Raw genomic sequence first — 17942 nt, 5'->3', positions numbered from 1 at the left:
AATCCAGCTGGTCCAAATGGGATGCATCTGAGATTATGGAGGGAAGTGAGGTTGGAAATTGCAGAGGCTCTGGCCACAATCTTCCAATCTTCCTTAGCTAGGGGAGTCGTGCCAAAGGATTGGCAAAGAAGAGGAGAGGGATAAATCCATCAACTAGTGGACTCCTTCTATGCTGTATCATTGTATGACTCTAATTAAATTGTGAGAACAGGACAATGTAGCCAGAGGGTAAAACTAGTTAAAGGTAAGGTTAGGATTAATATCAGGAAATTCATTTTCATACAAAGGGTGTTCAACACATGAAATGCATTCACCAACAGAGAAGCAAAGGCTAAAACCCTCTAATACTTTTAAAAATGTGGAGTAATCTATCTGCGAGGAGGTACTGCAACATCAAAGCTGAAATGCAGTTAAATGTCATGAGATGGTTTTATGAAATAGAGAAAAAAGCCACTGTAGGTATACTGTATATTGTCTAAAAGTATAATTTGCCATTCATAAGACTTCCTTTGGATAATCTCTGTCATAATTTGAAAGATAGCTTGCACTGATGCTTTTACAGCAACTGATGCTTTTTTTCTTTAAGATATTTTGCGTTGGAGAAGCTGTGTCTGTCATTAATGGCTAATACATCTCTTTTATAGGATAGATATCCACCCATCCCTATAGTGGGCTGTCTTATTGCTGCCTCAGCCAATAATATTCACCATTATCTATTTTTAGTTCTCAACAGAGCTCAGCATCTGCAGCCTTATTCCAGTATCATTTGATTGATTCAGATACCCTATGGAGCTCACACATTTCATAACACTGTAGTGACACTAATGGTTATTTTCAGAAGAATGGTGCAGTTATTATTAATTTCGTATCATTCTAACATGCCTGCTAAAGTAGCTTTGATTCAAGTCCTAAACTGAATGGCGGAGTAATCAAAAAATAAATCAACTGAAAGTAATTCCTGTTCTTGTTTAAAATTCCAGTCATGGCTGCCATTTTAATTTCATTATCGTACTTTGCTGATTTATCTTGAACAAGAAGAAATTGCCTGCAACACATTAGATTTAAACAAATGTGCTTACATCAATTAAAAGAATAGAATTCTCACAAAAACAAGGACATACATCATGCGCAAATAAAGGAAAGGCTGCTGTTAGAGAAGCTTAAAGGTCAATGGAGAAGGGTGAACAATTGCAGTACCAATGGTCAAAGATTTTCTTCAGTTATGTTCAGAGTCAAAGGACCATTAACAACTGTATGAGGCCATTGAAAGATTCTCTAGGGCAGATTGAATGGACTGCCAGGTCCAGGAATTAAATGATTACTTCATATCATTCTTCACTCTTGAAGACAATGCTCAATTATCAGAAATAAGGTGCACTGTTGACAACAAAATTTAAAATACAGGCCCGGATTTTGCAGTCAGTTGTGGAGGAATGTTGCTTGCCTTTCACCTTGCTGACAGTTGCAGTTTTAGAGCACAGACTTGCTCTTATCTGGCATCTGTTTCAGCGCTGTGCCCTTACAGGGGATCTATGGCATCTGTAAGTAGGGCAAGAAACCGTGTAATTCTTTAATCAATCCGGTTGAAGAATCCTTGCTGAGCTATGCAGAGTTTAAATCAGAAGGTTTAAACAGCAAATGTAAATTAGATTTAAATGATGTACAGAAAGTGAAATAAAAACTGGGAAATACAGATGTGATAAGGGGGAGGATAAAAGAGATAGGCAGAAAAGGTAAAATAGATTGTTTAAATTTTTTATTGAAGATCTCCAACGCTATTTTTCTTCTGAGGGAATGAGTCTTCATACTTGTAAAATTAAATTTTCAGGCCAAAGATGTAGTTTGGCAGTAATTAACACTTATTTATGACTTTAAAAACTATCTTACTCCTAATGCATCAGCCCTAACTTTTTTAGCCATCTTTAGTGTGAACCTCAGGTTCACACCATTACAGTGATTTCAGTGCTGAATATCTACAAGAACTGCAACAGTGCACCCTATGGATGAGCAGAGTAGCTCCTACAGCAACTTCCAGGTTTGCACATTTGACTGCGCATGCATGGTCAATAGAAGCTGCTAACCACTTTATTCCATTATAATGGTGAATGCTGTTCGCCTCACAGTTATTCCCATTACAAAATCCAGACCAATAAAATAAATAAGGATATTATCTTAAATAAAATAGGAAACATCAAAATTCATCTGGCTGCCAGACCAGTTGCCAGCCACCCAAGGATCCTTATGTTTTTTGAGCCCTTGAGCCATATCCTCAACAGCTCACTAGAGATAGCGACATTTTCCTTAGATTGGAAGGATATAGAGATGGCTACAATTTTTTATAAGGGTGATAAGGCAGTCTCAGGGAACTATAGGTCCACTAGTTTGATGTCAGTCTTTTTTTAAACAGATTCTGACTGACTTGTCGAGTATTTCCAAAATTTTGCTTTCTATTTCAGATTTTCTCCATTTGCACAGGTTTTTCTTTTTCTTTTACTGAACATGGATCAGTGCCGTAACACATACAATTATACACGACCTTGATTTAATCCTAAAGGGCCTTCTTGTGTTCAAGTGTACAAGGGATGAAATACAGTATGTGGGAGGAACTGGACCAATGTTGTAGGTTGTTTTTATTTGCCTGGGCATAGAGGCATCAATAAAATACCTTCCTCCAAACATACCCTCATCCCCATACATCTTAAATGGTGAGATGCTGGGAAGTGTAGATGTTCAAAGGGTGTCCTTGTTCTTGAGTTACTAAAAGCTAGCAGGCAGCTGCAGCAAGCAATTAGGAAGGCAAATGGTATTTTGACCTTCATCACAAGTACAGGAGTACAGACATCTTGCTGTAGTTGTATAAAGCCTTGGTGAGACCGCACCTGGAGTATTGTGTACAGTTTTGGTCTCCTTATCTAAGGAAGGATATACTTGCCATGGAGGGAGTGCAACGGAGGTTCACCAGACTGATCTCTGGGATGGTAGGATTGTGTTAAGAGGAGAGACTGAGGAAACAGGGCCTATATTCTGTAGAGTTTTGAAGAACGAAAGGTGATCTCATTGAAACTTACAAAATTTTTACAGGGCTTGATAGGGTAGATGTTGATAGAATTTTCCCCTAGGAACATGGACACAGTCTCAGAATAAGGGGAAGGCCACTTTAGACTGGGATTTCTTCACTCAGAGGGTGGTTTATCCCCAGAGAGCTGTGGAAGCTCAATTGCTGAACACGTTCAAGAAAGAAATTGAAAGATTTCTGGATACTAATGGCATCAAGGGTTAGTGTGGGAAAGTTGTGTTGAGGTGGATGATCAGCCATTATCTAATTGAGTGACGGAGCAGGCTCGATGGGCCAAATGGCCTATTCCTGTTCCAACGTTCCTACATACAAGATTTTTCCTTATCACTTCCAATGCATGATGGTAGACCCTCAACTACCTGTCTGCTTTTAACTTATGTGCATATTTAGTATTTTGATGAATGTGTAGCTAGTTTTCCTGGAATTCTCATGCTTAGATTAGGATTTCTATAGACCTCAGACTATAAACTTTATACCACAGATAACTCACACTGAACAGCAGATGCTGTTGAAATGAGTGTTTTATATAAAATATTACATTTCTAAAACATGTTGCTGACTATAAATAACATTTGGCACTGAATTAACTATTTAAAATTTGCTGAGGGTGATAAATAGAAACATTAGTCAATGTTTACAGTGGGATCAATAAATTAAATTATGCTTTCATCACATTTTCATGGCCGATGGAATGAATTGGAATTTTATGCAGTGGAAGTAAATGGAGAGTCACATAGTTATTACGAATCTTATACAGTAGAATTAAACGGGAAATAACTTGATCCAATGAAATCCTATACAAAAAAGTGAAAATAGCTTGATCTATTGGCATTCAGTGCAAGGTGAATGAATAGTAATTATTTTGGCCTATTGAAACTTTGTAAAATAGGAGTGATAGAAAGTGGTTTGGTGAAGTCAATGGAAATATAAATCGGAAGAGATGTAAAGCAGAATGCGAATCACACTCACCCATTCTACCTCCTCTTTCTGGTACCATGCCCTAACAGGACATTGGTGACCATGGACTTCCATTGGGTTGGTCCATGATTATGCTTGGCAAAGTACTGCAATGGTTGGCTGTCACCTCCTGCAGTATGCCTGCCATCAGACATATTGGAAGGATTTACGGGCTGATAATCAACCTGTTTGGCCACATTAGGAATGCACCTTCCCTGGCCGTCAAGTCCTGAAGTCGGACTTGAACCCAGAGCTTCTGGCCTAGAGACAGGGACACTATCACTATGCCACACGTCCTCCTCACCTGTCGTACACTATGGGTGGATTAATCCGTGCCTGCTGGTATCAGCCATGCTCGACAGCGTGAGCGGACAATATGGCGAGAAGATTAAACCAGTTTGTGATTGCCTGTTCTGCCTGTCGATGGTGGTCTGCGTTTCTTGCCATCGGACGTTGGGAACCTCATTGTAATACATCTGCATATAATTATAAGCCTAGCCTGGTGGAACCATTCCCTCCACCCGCTGGATTGTCCGCCCATGTCAGTGTGATTGCACTCCAACATGTTTCACAACAGCATATATAATGCGTGTACTTGGCGGATTGCACTTTGAGGGGAACTGGGAGGTGAGTGCACAGTAACGTTGTGCAAGTTGAGGTGCGTTGGAGGTGTAGGGCAAGGGCTGCCCTGTGGTTGAAGTGACTTGGGGATAGGGGCACGGACTGCCCTGTGGTTGAAGTGACTTGGGGATAGGGGCATGGACTGCCCTGTGGTTGAAGGTAGTGCACAAGCACGTGCGGGCTGGGGTGGAGGGAAGCGGCCACGCGTTAGGGAAACCTTGTATAAAGCGACCATTCCTCTGCAGCTGAGACAGTTCAGGTGCAGCTATACTGACATGTGTGGAGTGGGGCCTCTAGCTTCTCTACCTACTCAAGCAACGCAGAGGCATCAAGGTGCCATCAAGTGCTCCAGAGCTTTTCATCCCTCGGGCACAGGCTGCAAACTAATGAGCGTTTTAGTGGACTGCAGAACAGTTGGACAACTGGGCACATTGTACAATCTCCTTGCTAAAGCTGGCCATGGACCAGTCACTGGTGGAGGTGCTCACAGCCCCTTGCAATGTCATCATCCTGGTTTGGACCAGTCTCCCCCCCATGGTTCAAGCTAACAGCGCAGCCTTGCAGCACGGGTTAGGAGAATGCTTGTGCCTGAGCTGAGAGCACAGCATGCAGTCCAATGGCCAAGGCTCCTGCCAATCGGTCAGGTGGAGTGGGGCGGAGGCGGCTGGGGTTTCAGGCAGCCGCACTAAACTCTGGCCATCCAAGTGGTGTCCAGCACTTAACTGTCCATGCGTTAAAGGGCCTTCAGACTTAATCAAAAGAGGTTCTTAGTATACCCAAGCTAACTCACGTATCTCTCTCTTTCAACCTGCAGGAGGATTACATCAGGAGCATGGAGCCTGGTGAACTAGCTATATACCTTGTGGCGTACAGAGAGCGGAGACAACGGAGAAGAGAACAACGGAGGCACCTAGTTGTGCAGAGGGAGGAGCAACACGCTCAGGAAGAAGGGGAGGTTGGGGCTCCTGCACACGCTGCTGAAGAGCTACAGCGAGTTGTTGTTGGTCGGCGCCTACTGAGACCTAGGGTCTAAAGATGCCGCCTTTCATTCCTACAGATGACCGACAATCAGTGTCACCGAAGACTGTGCATGTCTAGGGAACTGGTCGGACATGTCTGCCAGCTACTGCAGGACTTGGCGCCACGGGGACATGCGGGACATCCACTGCCACTGGCTGTGAAAGTGACTGCGGTGCTCAATTTTTACATCAGTGGCTCCTTTCAGGACTCCACAGGCAACCTCCGAGATATCACAAGCCTCCACCCACAAATGCATCCATGAGGTCACGGATGCCATCTTCATGAGGGCATACAACTGTGTGCATTTCGCCCAGGACCAGGACAGCCAGGATGCAAGAGTGACTGGATTTGCCCAGATCTCGAGTTTCCCACAGGTGCAGGGTGCGATCGACTGCACTTTCATGGCGCTCAGATCTCCAACACAACAAGGGGTCAACTATGTCATCTGCAAGGGCTTCCATTCGCTGAATGTGCAGCTGGTGTGTGACCACCACAAACACATCCTTTAGGTCTGCGCACGGTTTCCAGGGAGTGTCCACGACTCCTACATTCTCACAGATCCCTGATGTCTTTCAGGGTCCACAGAGGGTGCAGGGTTGGCTCCTATGGCACAAGGGCTACCTGCAGAGAATGTGGCTGATGACACCCACGTGGCAGCCTCAGACTGTAGCAGAGCGACGGTATAATGAGTTTCATGCTGCAACTCACAACTTGGTGGAACAAACCATTGGGATGCTGAAAATGAGGTTCTGGTGCATGGACCAGCCTGGCAGAGCCCTGCAATACAGTCCACAGAAGGTGTTATGCATTGTCATCGCTTGCTGCGCCCTTTACAACCTGGTGCTGCAATGGGGAGAGGAGCTGGCTGAGGAGAAGATGCAGGAGCTCATTGGAGTTTAGAAGAATGAGAGGGGGCCTTATTGAAACATAAAAGATTCTTAGGGGGGGTTGACAGGGTGGATGCTGAGAGGTTATTTCCCCTTGTGGGAGAGTTTAGGATCAGAGGGCATAATCTCAGAGTAAGGGGTCGTCCATTTAAGACAGAGATGAGGAGGAATTTCTTCTCTCAGAGGGTAGTGAATCTGTGGAATTCTCTACCACAGAGGGCTTTAGTGCTGGGTCGTTAAGTATATTCAAGGCTGAGATAGACTGATTTTTAATCAGTAAGGGAATCAAGGGTTATGGGGAAAAGGCAGGAAAGTGGAGTTAAGGATTATCAGATCAGCCATGATCTCACTGAATAGTGGGGCAGACTCGATGAGCTCCTGTGTCTTATGGACTTATGGTGAGGAGCTGGAGGTCTCTGCCGCTGAGGAGGACGTCGACGTTGATGAGGGTGAGGAAGGCCTCGAGGCGACATTGATGGTGATGAGGCCCTCGAACTGGCTAGACGAGGCAAGCGCACTCAGGAGGCCCTCATAGCTGCTGGATTTGTGGAGGATGATGACAACATACAGTGAGGGGATACCATAGATCCTCACATTGCATCTATGAATGTTTGACTCCAGTCTGGCTTATGGCAGTGCACATACCCTCTGTAATAATGCTCCTGTCATGGAGGTGCAGTAGAGGCCCTAACAATCGCTCAATTGCAGGAGGATGATGACAACATTGCATTGAGGACACCCCATAGGTCTTCACATAGCCTCTGAGAATGTCTGACTCCTGTCTGGCCCAAGGGCAGCTTGCATGCGCTCTGTGATTAGGGTCATATCATGGAGACGCAGCCATTAAACTTTAAAAGCATCAGATCCTTTGTCTGCCTTCAGCACCTGACCTTTTCTGGAGCACAACTTCACTGGTTAGAGATGCTGAAGAAATGGGGGCCAACCCCACCTTAAAGGTGCTAAGAGCACACAGAGAGAATGACAGAACTTGGTTTCACCTGCCCACAACATTCTGGCAGCAATGACAAGCACCATCGAGGTGCTGGCATCAGTAATATGTCCAGGGACTGTGAGGTTGAACCATCACTTTGGCCTGAAGGCTGCACAAAGCACAGAGAAGAGGCCCTGCACTGAAACACCTTTATCTTGTGCAGAAAGGTTTCACATCTGAGTGACACAAATGGGAGTTTATTGACCATAGTGAACATTATATACAAGTGATTAAAACCCGTGCCCAGGTTATGCATCTACATCTTCTTAACTTTCCTAGCCCTGCTGCAACGTCTTGGTGCTCCCTGGACATCCACAGCGGAGGTGGAGGCAGCCTGCTGACTGCTACGCCCTGTCTGTGATCACCTTGATGGGCGTCCTCTGGAGGGCCGAGACCTGGAGGGCCCTGACCTGCTTTTGGGGTCCTGCTGTGTGGCAGTGGCACCCTCCTTGGCCTGTGTAGCTGGAATTGCTGAGGTCACAGGAAGAGGGGATTAGGATGGGATGAACACTCCCGGAGTCAGATGGATGGCCCTGGGGTGTGCACCTGCTGATCCTCCTCCCTATGGGTGCCTGAGGGCCCCTGGCTGACTCCTTGAGGAGAAGGGGTAGCTGGAATGAGATTGGGCTGCCTGCAGCCCTCTCGCCACCCTGTTGGAGGCCAACTATGGCATTGGCGATCAAATTCAGCCCGCGCAGCAGTGCAGAAGCGACATCCTGGGCCAAGGTCTCCATACCGGCTGCCATCCTGCCAGTGTTGACCTCAGTGTGTTGGCAAGCAGGTACTATCACCTCAGCCTGAAGGCGGACAGACTCCTCCATCGTGCCTTGCAATCTGAGGAATGCTGCGGCCATCCCTTCCTGATGTTCCCGAGCTTGCCTCTGCAGCTTCAGCAACTGAGACATGACTGAGTCCGGAAGCTCATCATCTGACTCAGACTTAGCAAATTTCCGGCCTCCAGCAGTCCCCTGAGTGCCGGGGACCTGGGAAGTCTCTGCCGCCATCTGCTGTGGATCAGACAGTGCGATGTGCTCACCAGATTGTGATCCCGAGGCTACTCTAAAACTAGGTCCCACCGAGTTGCGTGTCTCTGCGCTGGTGGAAGATGTGGGTGAACGCTGTGTTGGGTCTTCAGGGAGGGCTTCAAAAGCTTCCTCTTCTGAGCTTCCCTCAGGACTTGATTGCAGGCCCTGGGTTGCTGACTCTCTTGGCTGTTTTGCAGATGTGCCTGCAAAAGCAAGGAGAGATAATTAGTACATGGCAGTGGCCTGTGAAAGAGGACACATCACTCACAGCATGGTTGCCTGATGGATGTTGCACTGCTGGATGCTTACTTGGTAGAGCAGCGCCGACCTCACCATCAGCACAGGAATGGCCCAGATCCTCGCTGGCCAGCTGGATGGCTCTGTTTTCAAAGTCCGTGAGGACCTTGATTTCAGACATTCCTCCACCAGTCTGCGACCTCTCCCTCTTGTTGTGTGCCAGCTTGTCCTGCATGAATAGAGGTGGAGAGAGTGTATCAGGACACCTGCCAGGCCAGATGATATGTATGCCTGGCATGTGTGGGTGCTGAGTGGTCCCACGGGCCGGATGAGGACAATGAAGGTGTGCGTGACAGAGTGGGGCCCTGTGGATGTGGGATGGGTTTGTGAGTGTGTGAGTTGAGAGTGATTAGCAAAGTGATATACTCTGGCAGAATTGAGGAAATCATTCATCCTCTTTCGGCACTGGGTGGCTGTCCTCTTTTGCAGGGCATGGGCACTGACCACCACTGCCAATGCCTCCCAAGCCGGGTTAGTGATATTGCTGCCCATCCTGTGGCCAGAGTGGGGGTAGACGACATCACGGAGGGCCTCCACAGCTTCCAAACGGCGCTCGAGGGACATATCATTGATGCTGGGGGCTGCAGTCTTCTTGCCTTGTCTTCCATGCAGCAGTCCCTGGGCTGGAAGCACTGAGAGGTGTGCATGCGGCTGTGCTTATGGCACCTGGCGTGATGAAGCGGCAGTGATTGCGTGGCAGGTGAATGACAGCCCGCCCACCATGGAAACGGCATGTTTCCCGGGAACACATAATTAATGCGGCGGGTTTGGGACGATACAGTGTGAGAAGTTGCCGTTGTGGCTTTTTACCCGCCCACTACCGCACTTAGTGCAAATCTGGGCCGATTCCGCCCTATAACATAAATTCAAATTTACCACATTGCCATCAGCTACATCTCTGATAAAATTTAAAAGCATTCACTGAAATCACAGATTTCACAATGGTTAATGCAAATAAAATTTATTCTGTATGTTTAGCTGGCAAAATTAATGTCGTCAGTAATTTCCATGGGGGTTCTTCTGATCTCACACTGAAAATTCAGTGGAAGATCAGCAGAACTCCTGGGGAAATGCCTGTTTCTGCTTCATCCAACTTCTGCTACAGTATTAGCAGGAGACAAGGGACCCCCTGCAGAAATTCTACCCTTTGTTTTGAAGAAAGAATTCATTGTGGCACGTGTCTGCAACAGGGTTAAAATAAAATGCTATGAGGAACCACTAAAGGCCATCTTGAAATCTTGTTATATTAACTCCAACATCAACAAAGACATGGCCAGTGACAGACCACGATGGCAGCATGTCTACTGGATTGCTTTGAATTAACTCAATTAACGTTTCCAAGATCAGCACACAAGGCAAATCATCCATCTGCTTCATTTGGGTTTCAGTATGATTTGTGGCCTTATATATGTGCCCCATATTGGGCTTTTCACCCATCAAAGCACCTATATTAACCTAAACACAGCCATCAAATCTTTTACTCTGTGATTACTGCACATGTACAAACATTGACACTAAGATAGAGCAGACCCACATGTTACCAGATGGCAGTGATTTTACCCAGTCTGACTATATAGAAGTTGACATCAAAATGTATGCTTATCTGTACAGTGTCCAGGTGAGAATGACCTGGTATGTATTGTAGTAACAAGACAGACAATATTTCTGAACATAAATTAAACATCAGTAAATTGTAAAGATGTAAGCTTTCCACATTCTGAGGTGTGAAAGTAAATTGTCTATCCTAAGAGTGAAAAAGCAGATTTAGCAGATTAATTATTCCCTTAAAATAACTAGCTGTACCTACATTCTATTGTAAATGACATACTTTTAATAAAAACAGAAAATGCTGGAACTACTTTGTAGGTCAGCAGAACTTGTACCAGTTCTGATGAAAAGCCATTGACCTGAAACGTTAACTGTTTCTCTCTCCACCAATGTTACTTGGCCTGCTGAGTATTCCCAACATTTTCTCTTTTTAAATTTATTTCCAGCCGTCTGCAATATTTTGCTTTTGAGTTCTCACATTTTATTATTACAATATCATGTTCCCCTTGATGTTGCTCAAATGTTTCTGATTAGCCGGTGAGTTATCTCTTTAGCCGGCATGCTTACTGTGATTTACTCATGCTCAACCAAAGGAGTTTATCCTTCGCCAACACATTACAGGGTGACAAATTGGGCACTGACCAGACTCCCTGAAAGCATGTTGGATTGACAGCTTCCATCAACAGTGAGTAACAATGCGTGGTGTATTATCAAAAATGCTTTTTATCATTTGAGAGGTGCTGAAATGTGGAAAATGAAACATTATCCAGATAATCCTAATGAAATTTGGATGTCCTGAGTATGTCGCCAAGGCTCCCAAGTGGGTTCTATTCAAATGTGGAAAGGCTACACCGGGCAGGCAGAGGAACTGTTTTAAAGATGCACTGAAGCACAAACAACTTGGAAATGCATGTGGCTGATTGACTAGACAGTGTTTGATATTATAACATTAAGCAGACAACTTTTTGAAATCCAGGTCTGTCAGCAGTGGTGAACAAAATGGTCGCTGCGGGGAAAATGCCAAAACCACTGCCTGCAGCAATAAAGGTTTTATATGCAAATATAGCAGGAACTTTGTGCTGAGCCTCAAACCCTACATGCAGTTCATCACCACCTATGCTAATTTCCGCTTTTGCAACACTGGGTGACCCTGACCTTACCTTATCCGCATCACTGCTGAAATGCCAATCGATACCTTTGTTATTTCCAGGCTCAGCCTTTGCAATGTCCTTCCAGCCAGCCTCTTGAGCCCCACTCTACAAAAGTTCAATATCATCTGGATTCCACCAGCCACATCAGGTCCTGCTCACTCGCCACCCAACTCGTTGCCAGTCTATCTTCTGCCCAACACATTGGGCCGGATTTTCACGAAGGAGACGGGAAACGTGAGTTGGGAAAGTTGCTGACCATGCAAACCTGTTTCCACTAAGTAGGTCCCCGCCCGCATTATTTTCATTCTGGGGAGGCAGAGGCAGAATGGAGTTGGGCCCGATGCCTCCAAAGGCAGGCCCGAGGTGACAAATGAGACGGGAAGATGGTGAGGCCGGCGAGTTAGAAGGCATACCTACATTTATTGGGGCATTGGCTGTCAATCATGATAGTGAAGTCCTCAAGCCCTCACCACCCACCCAACCACCTGCGCTCCCAATGCCTTCTCATATCTTCCATGCCCTCATGTCTCCTCCATGCCCCCCATATCCTCCATCTCCCTTCCATAACCCCATGCATCCTCCCCATCCAGTCACCCAGTATCCACTATGTACAGAACCAATGAGCTACCACAAGTCTTTGAACTGGTCATGAAATTGATGACATAAGCAGAAATTTTGAAAATATACCTTGTCAATTAAACACAGCTTACACTCCCCGAAAGCTGTGTCACCATTGTCTACTGAGCTAAGTGCATTAGACAGTCTTGAAGCTCAGCCAAGCATTCATAATGAGGCCATCTGGAAAAATAGATGTCTGGCCATCTGTGCAGCCTGCTTCTGTTGATACATTTGCCAGATGATCTCATTATGAATGCTTGGCTGAGCTCCAAGGCTGACTAATGTACTTAGCTTAGCGCACAATGTTGGCACAGCTGTAGAGGGGAATACAAGCTTTGTTTGATTGACATTTCCATTATCTTGTAATAAGTTATCCTTTCTTTGATATGGTTTATTAATGCTAATGAATTTATTTACACAAAATTAAAAGGTCTGAAGTGAATAAAAGCTTCTGACATTAATGCTATGAATGGCTGTGATTGATTAATAGCTTGATGAGAAGGTAAGGGAGACAATGTACTTCAAAGGGAATGTTAAATGGCTGTTTCTTTGGTTGCTGACTCAGGGCTGGGAGTCCCCCATGGCTCACGACTCCTTTTGTTAAGCATATTCCTCCTTGGCATCTATGCTCCGCTACTGCTGCCTCCTCCTGCCTTATATCCCAGTTCTTAATCTCTGCTCTCCTGAGCGTGGACTACATACTCCCCATCTTCTTCTGCTCCACCAGCCATGCCAAGTCTTCAATCATCACCACCCTTCCCTCTGACATTTTTTTTCCTAAACTCCTGGAGCTTGCTGCATCTCTCCTAATTTTCTTAATGCTCCTTACAATCTACATTGTTGACTATGCCTTCAGTTATCTCCCCTAATCTTCTGCCAATTCTTACTCAGCGTCCATTACTCGCTCCCCATTTCTGAAGTGCCTAGAGATGTTTGCCATGTTAACAGGTCTTATATGAGCTAAAGTTGTTGGTGAAACACTGTGCTCCACTATGCTACAGAGCCACAAGTAGATCAAAAGACAATGAACAACTCTGCATTAGTCATTCTGGTCATCAAAGGATTAACAAATGTATTAAACATACCTGGTGAACAGACACAGGTGAAGTTTCTCTCATTATTCCCCTGTTTAATGTCTAAACATGTTCCGTTGTTGTGACACTGGTTGCTATGGCAGCCATCAAATTCTTCACAGAAAAGCCCAATGTGTCCCTCCTCACAGTCACAGTAGAAGGTTACCTATAAATATACGTGTGAAATGTTAAACTAAAAGGTAGCAGTCAGGTACAAAAATAATCAGAATGACTAGCGAGCGATTGTTAGCCTTTATAGCCAGTGGAATAGAATATAAAGGGGAAGGCATTTTGCTACAGCTATACAAAGACCTAGTTAGATAACATCTGGAGTACAAAAACAAAAAACTACTGCGGATGCTGGAAATCCAAAACAAAAACAAAATTACCTGGAAAAACTCAGCAGGTCTGGCAGCATCGGTGCTGCCAGACCTGCTGAGTTTTTCCAGGTAATTTTGTTTTTGTTTAACATCTGGAGTACATCTAGCCCCAAAGAAAGCCGCTCACAAATGGTCTAGCAATTTCTGTGGTGCAGATTTCCCGATGTCAGTTTGGATCTGGCCCCAAATCAAGAGGAGCTCCAGGCATTCAGCAATTATGATGTCAGCAAGAGGGTAAACAGCCAATCACATTGAAGTATCCTCATAGCCAGGAAACCAGGAAGCAAAAACCACTGAAATAATAACTGAAAATGCTCAAAATATTCAGCAAGCCTGGCAGGGAAATCTGGCATCTGGGGAGAAAGAAAAAACAGAATTAACGCTTTCCCGTCTGTGGCTTTTCATCTTGAAAGGTCACAAAGCGGAAACGCTAAGACTGCTTCTCTTTCCACAGACGCTGCCAAATCTGTTCAGTATTTTCAGCAATTTCTGTTTTTATTTCAGATTTCCAGCATCCGCATGTACTTTCCTCTTGTGTTCAGGTTCAGGGGTGATTTGATTGAGGGTTTTAAAATTTTGAAAGGAATTGATAGAGGGTAAATAGAACCTTTTTTCTGCTGGTGGGGGTGTCATCCAGATCAAAGGCGCATAACCTTAAAATCAGAACCAGGTCAGTCAGCAGAGAAGTTAGGAAACGCTTCTTCACAGAAAGGGCGGTAGAAGTATAGAACCAAAAAGGTATAACAGGATATGGAGCCAGGGCAGATGGATGGAGATAAGATACAGATCAGGCATGATCTCTTTGAATGGTGGAAAAGGCTTGGGGGCTGACTGGCCTAATCCAGTCCCCATGTTCCTATGTAAGCAAACACATTTTTCTCTTGGTTAAAATTCACTATTGATCTCAAGAATTTATGAGGGGAGCACGCAAAGATTTCAGTGGATGCTGGCATCATCTCTTATTCAGGGACAATTAAGATTGCACAAGCGTTTACACCACACGCATAAATGTATAAATTAACACACATGTATAAATTAAATGGCAGACGTCTGTTAGGATTGACTTTATAAATGATGTCACTATATCAGTTTCAGCAATGACATTTGGTAACTTTTCACTCTTTTCCCCATCCCAGGTTATGTTAATCCTTCGCTAAAACTTTAAAAGGATCAAAGAAACAAATGAAATCAACAACACAGCGCCATAGCACTATATAGTCACACAGGGATAGAGAAGGCTTTTGGTGAAAATGCTGCGAGGAGCACATGCTGCTTCTTCTGCAGCACTGAAAGTACTGGTCTCATTAGAACAACCTACTTACTTCAAAGAGTAGCACAAGTAAAAATAGCAAACCCAAGCAAAATTCTACAGGATTACACAAATTATTAATTTGCATGAATCTAAGATCTAAATCAAGCAGAGGCATAAAATGGGCACAAACACATGTAATTCATCGGACAACACAACTGCAGGCCGGTAGAAAATGGGTGCAGGTACTGATCTCCCACTCCTGCCATCTAGACACATTACCCAGCCTACCTTCCGGTTGCTTGGAGAATCTACCCATCATCAGAAAGTTCAACAGCAAGTGTCAACAGAGAAGGCAAAGGTTTGGGACTACACCTTCTTCTCGCATGAAAGAAATTAGCAAAATCCAATCCTTATTGGTCGTGTTACAAATTGTTGCCCGTATCTTGGTGAGAAATAAATGCAAAAGCAAAAATGATCGTTGGGCAATAACGGGTTAATTCCTCCATTAAAATAACAAGAGTTATTTGATGTGACACCTCATCTTTCCTACTTGATAGTGATAGATATGCATCAGCTTCCTATCAGTGTCATGGAGAGGAAGTTTATGTGCTTGCAGCAAGGACAAAACTAATGTCGTTGGCAGCAGTACTCTATTCCACAGGCATGTCTCAGTAAACGACAAAATATACAAAGACCACCAGGCAGTCAGCTCAAGGCTGTCATTCCGGTATAGAGCTTTGTAAATGTTTACAAACCGCTCAGCTTTGCAATTCTCATTTTCTACTATCACCCGAGCCCATTGATTGAGTCACCACCATCTAACTTACTCTTCCTGCCATTCCTTAACAAAATGGGGGTGGGTGGGGTGGGCGTGAAAATACTTACAAAGTTCTTATTCATAGATCAGGAGATGAATCTCATGAAAAACAGCATAGTTAATCATGCTCAAATCGTAGATGGACAGGTGCTATCCAATGGGGTCTCAGTTGTAGTTAATGACATACATTAGTGAGGATAGAGACAGGCTGATTTGTATGAATGTTGTGAGGCTGCATATCTTGAAAACAAAGTCATTAATCTTCTCAGTGGCATGGCTGAAGTTGATTGGTGGACTTGACAGTGACTCTCTTGACACATGTCAAGCAGTTCTTCTGTGCCAATGAACAGATGAAGTTCCTGCTCCAGAAACAGTTCACCCGACAGGATTAAGAATAAATCAACCACCTTAAAAGGTCAATGCCAGTCCTCTCCACCTTCCAGGAAAAGTGCTGACCCTAATTAAAATGCCTCGATACATCATTACAAGTGCAGAACTTGTGCAAATATTAATTATCATTTTTTTTCAAGAGAGACATCAAATGCAAGGTATACACTGCTGCTTGTGCAATTATTTTGGAAAGGAGAACAGAAATGAGAAAAGAGAGGTAAGAAGTTGAAGGACAGGATGCTGCTCTCTGCTTTACTGCTCTTCTTTGCAGCACCTTCTGAAGTGACAGATGACTACTGAGCCCTGATGTTTTAACCTGAGGTGAGAGGTGAGTGGGTAATCACACTGCTGCAGGCTGCCACTGGATATCCAAGGAAACAGACCCCATCAGTCAAAGGAGGGCTGTGGGGGGTGGGGGGCGTGCATTCTGTGGTGTTGACAGGGATGGCTATTGGTGGGGGGGGAGGGGAGTGGTGGGAGAAATCTGGATACCTGTGTAACACTAATGCCCAATGCCAAAATTACTTTCATTATTATTGTTGCAGTAGATTATATATGGCTTTATTTTTTTCTTAGCCCAGAATAGCCATATTAAGGTGTTAACAGATGGGAAGATAATGTAACATCGTACCATTTATGCAGATTCATGGGGCCACTGCATGGAGATTAAATGGTCAGGAATATTTGTAAGGAAACTAGAATGGTGATGAGTGCCTGCCTCACTGACCAGTTTGTGTCTCTTGCTTCCTGCATTTATTCCTCCCTCTCCTCTGCTAATAGTGCAACTTGGGACTCCTTTTAGTCCTGCTATATGCTTGCCCCTGTACCTTGCTCCTCTTTTTATAAAACGGTCAAGCAACATCCAGCAGACCATGATTATATTTCACATCTTCTCTGGAACAGAGGAACACCCTGCCCAAGTGATCCATATAGCAGAATCCCTGTAGTAATTCTGGTTGAAGAATGTGCCTTCTTGTTCCAAAGGAAAGCCTTGTTTGCCTATCAGCTACTCATTCAGTTTATTTGACCCATCAAATAATCCAGCCAAGAGGAATGGGTGCATAACAGAAACATTCAGGATCTTTCCAAAACATCAAGCACAGAATTATATAATTACATTTCTGTGGTTAGCACAACCTTGACAGGTGATTGAACGGAAGTACTTTTTATTGTCGTATACAATGCATTTGATGTGAGGAGTCCTTATACTCGCATGGGGACCATCTACCACACCCTGAACCATTGGGAACCATGCCACAATACATTTAAATTTTTAATTCATTCATTCGTGGGGTGTGGGCACTGCTGGCATTTATTGCCCGCCCCTAATTACCACTGAGAAGGTGGCGGTGAGCTGCCTTCTTGAACTCATGCAATGCGTGTGGGATAGGTACACTCACAGTGCTATTATGGGAGTTCCATGGTTTTAACCCAGGGCTGATGAAGGAACAGAGATATATTTCCAAGTCAGGATGGTGTGTGGCTTGGGGAGGAACTTGCAGGCGGTGGTGTTCCCATGTCCGTTCTGCCCTTGTCCTTCTAGGTGGTAGAGGTTGCAGGTTTGGAAGGTGTTGTCTAAAAAACCTTGACAAGTAGTTGCAGTGTATTTTGTAGGTGGTACACACTGCAACCACTGTGCCTAGTGGCGGAGGGAGTGAATGGTTCAGATCATAAGAAATAGAAGAGTGAGTAGGCCATCCGGCCCATTGAGCCTGCTCCATCATTCAATAATCTGATCTGATTGATGTTTTAATTCCACTTTCTTGCCTTTCTCCTATAACTCTCGACTCCTTGTACATCAAAAATCTGAAAGCTCAGCCTTGAATATATTCAATGACT

General features: G+C 44.5%; 1 protein-coding gene across 1 annotated transcript in view; it reads right to left on the bottom strand.

Annotated features, from left to right (window-relative positions):
- Positions 1 to 17942, bottom strand: part of dner (delta/notch-like EGF repeat containing) — a 288305-nt gene that overhangs the window by 66394 nt on the left and 203969 nt on the right. Inside the window, exon 6 of the mRNA XM_078564184.1 lies at positions 13277 to 13430. Within this exon, the coding sequence (XP_078420310.1) occupies positions 13277 to 13430 (154 nt within the window). The remainder of the gene's footprint in view (positions 1 to 13276; positions 13431 to 17942) is intronic.

This window comes from Cetorhinus maximus, chromosome 19, assembly GCF_964194155.1.
Source record: "Cetorhinus maximus chromosome 19, sCetMax3.hap1.1, whole genome shotgun sequence".
Taxonomy (NCBI): Eukaryota; Metazoa; Chordata; class Chondrichthyes; order Lamniformes; family Cetorhinidae; genus Cetorhinus; species Cetorhinus maximus.
Note: the sequence above shows the minus strand (reverse complement) of the source record. Positions and strands in the feature narration are given on the sequence as shown.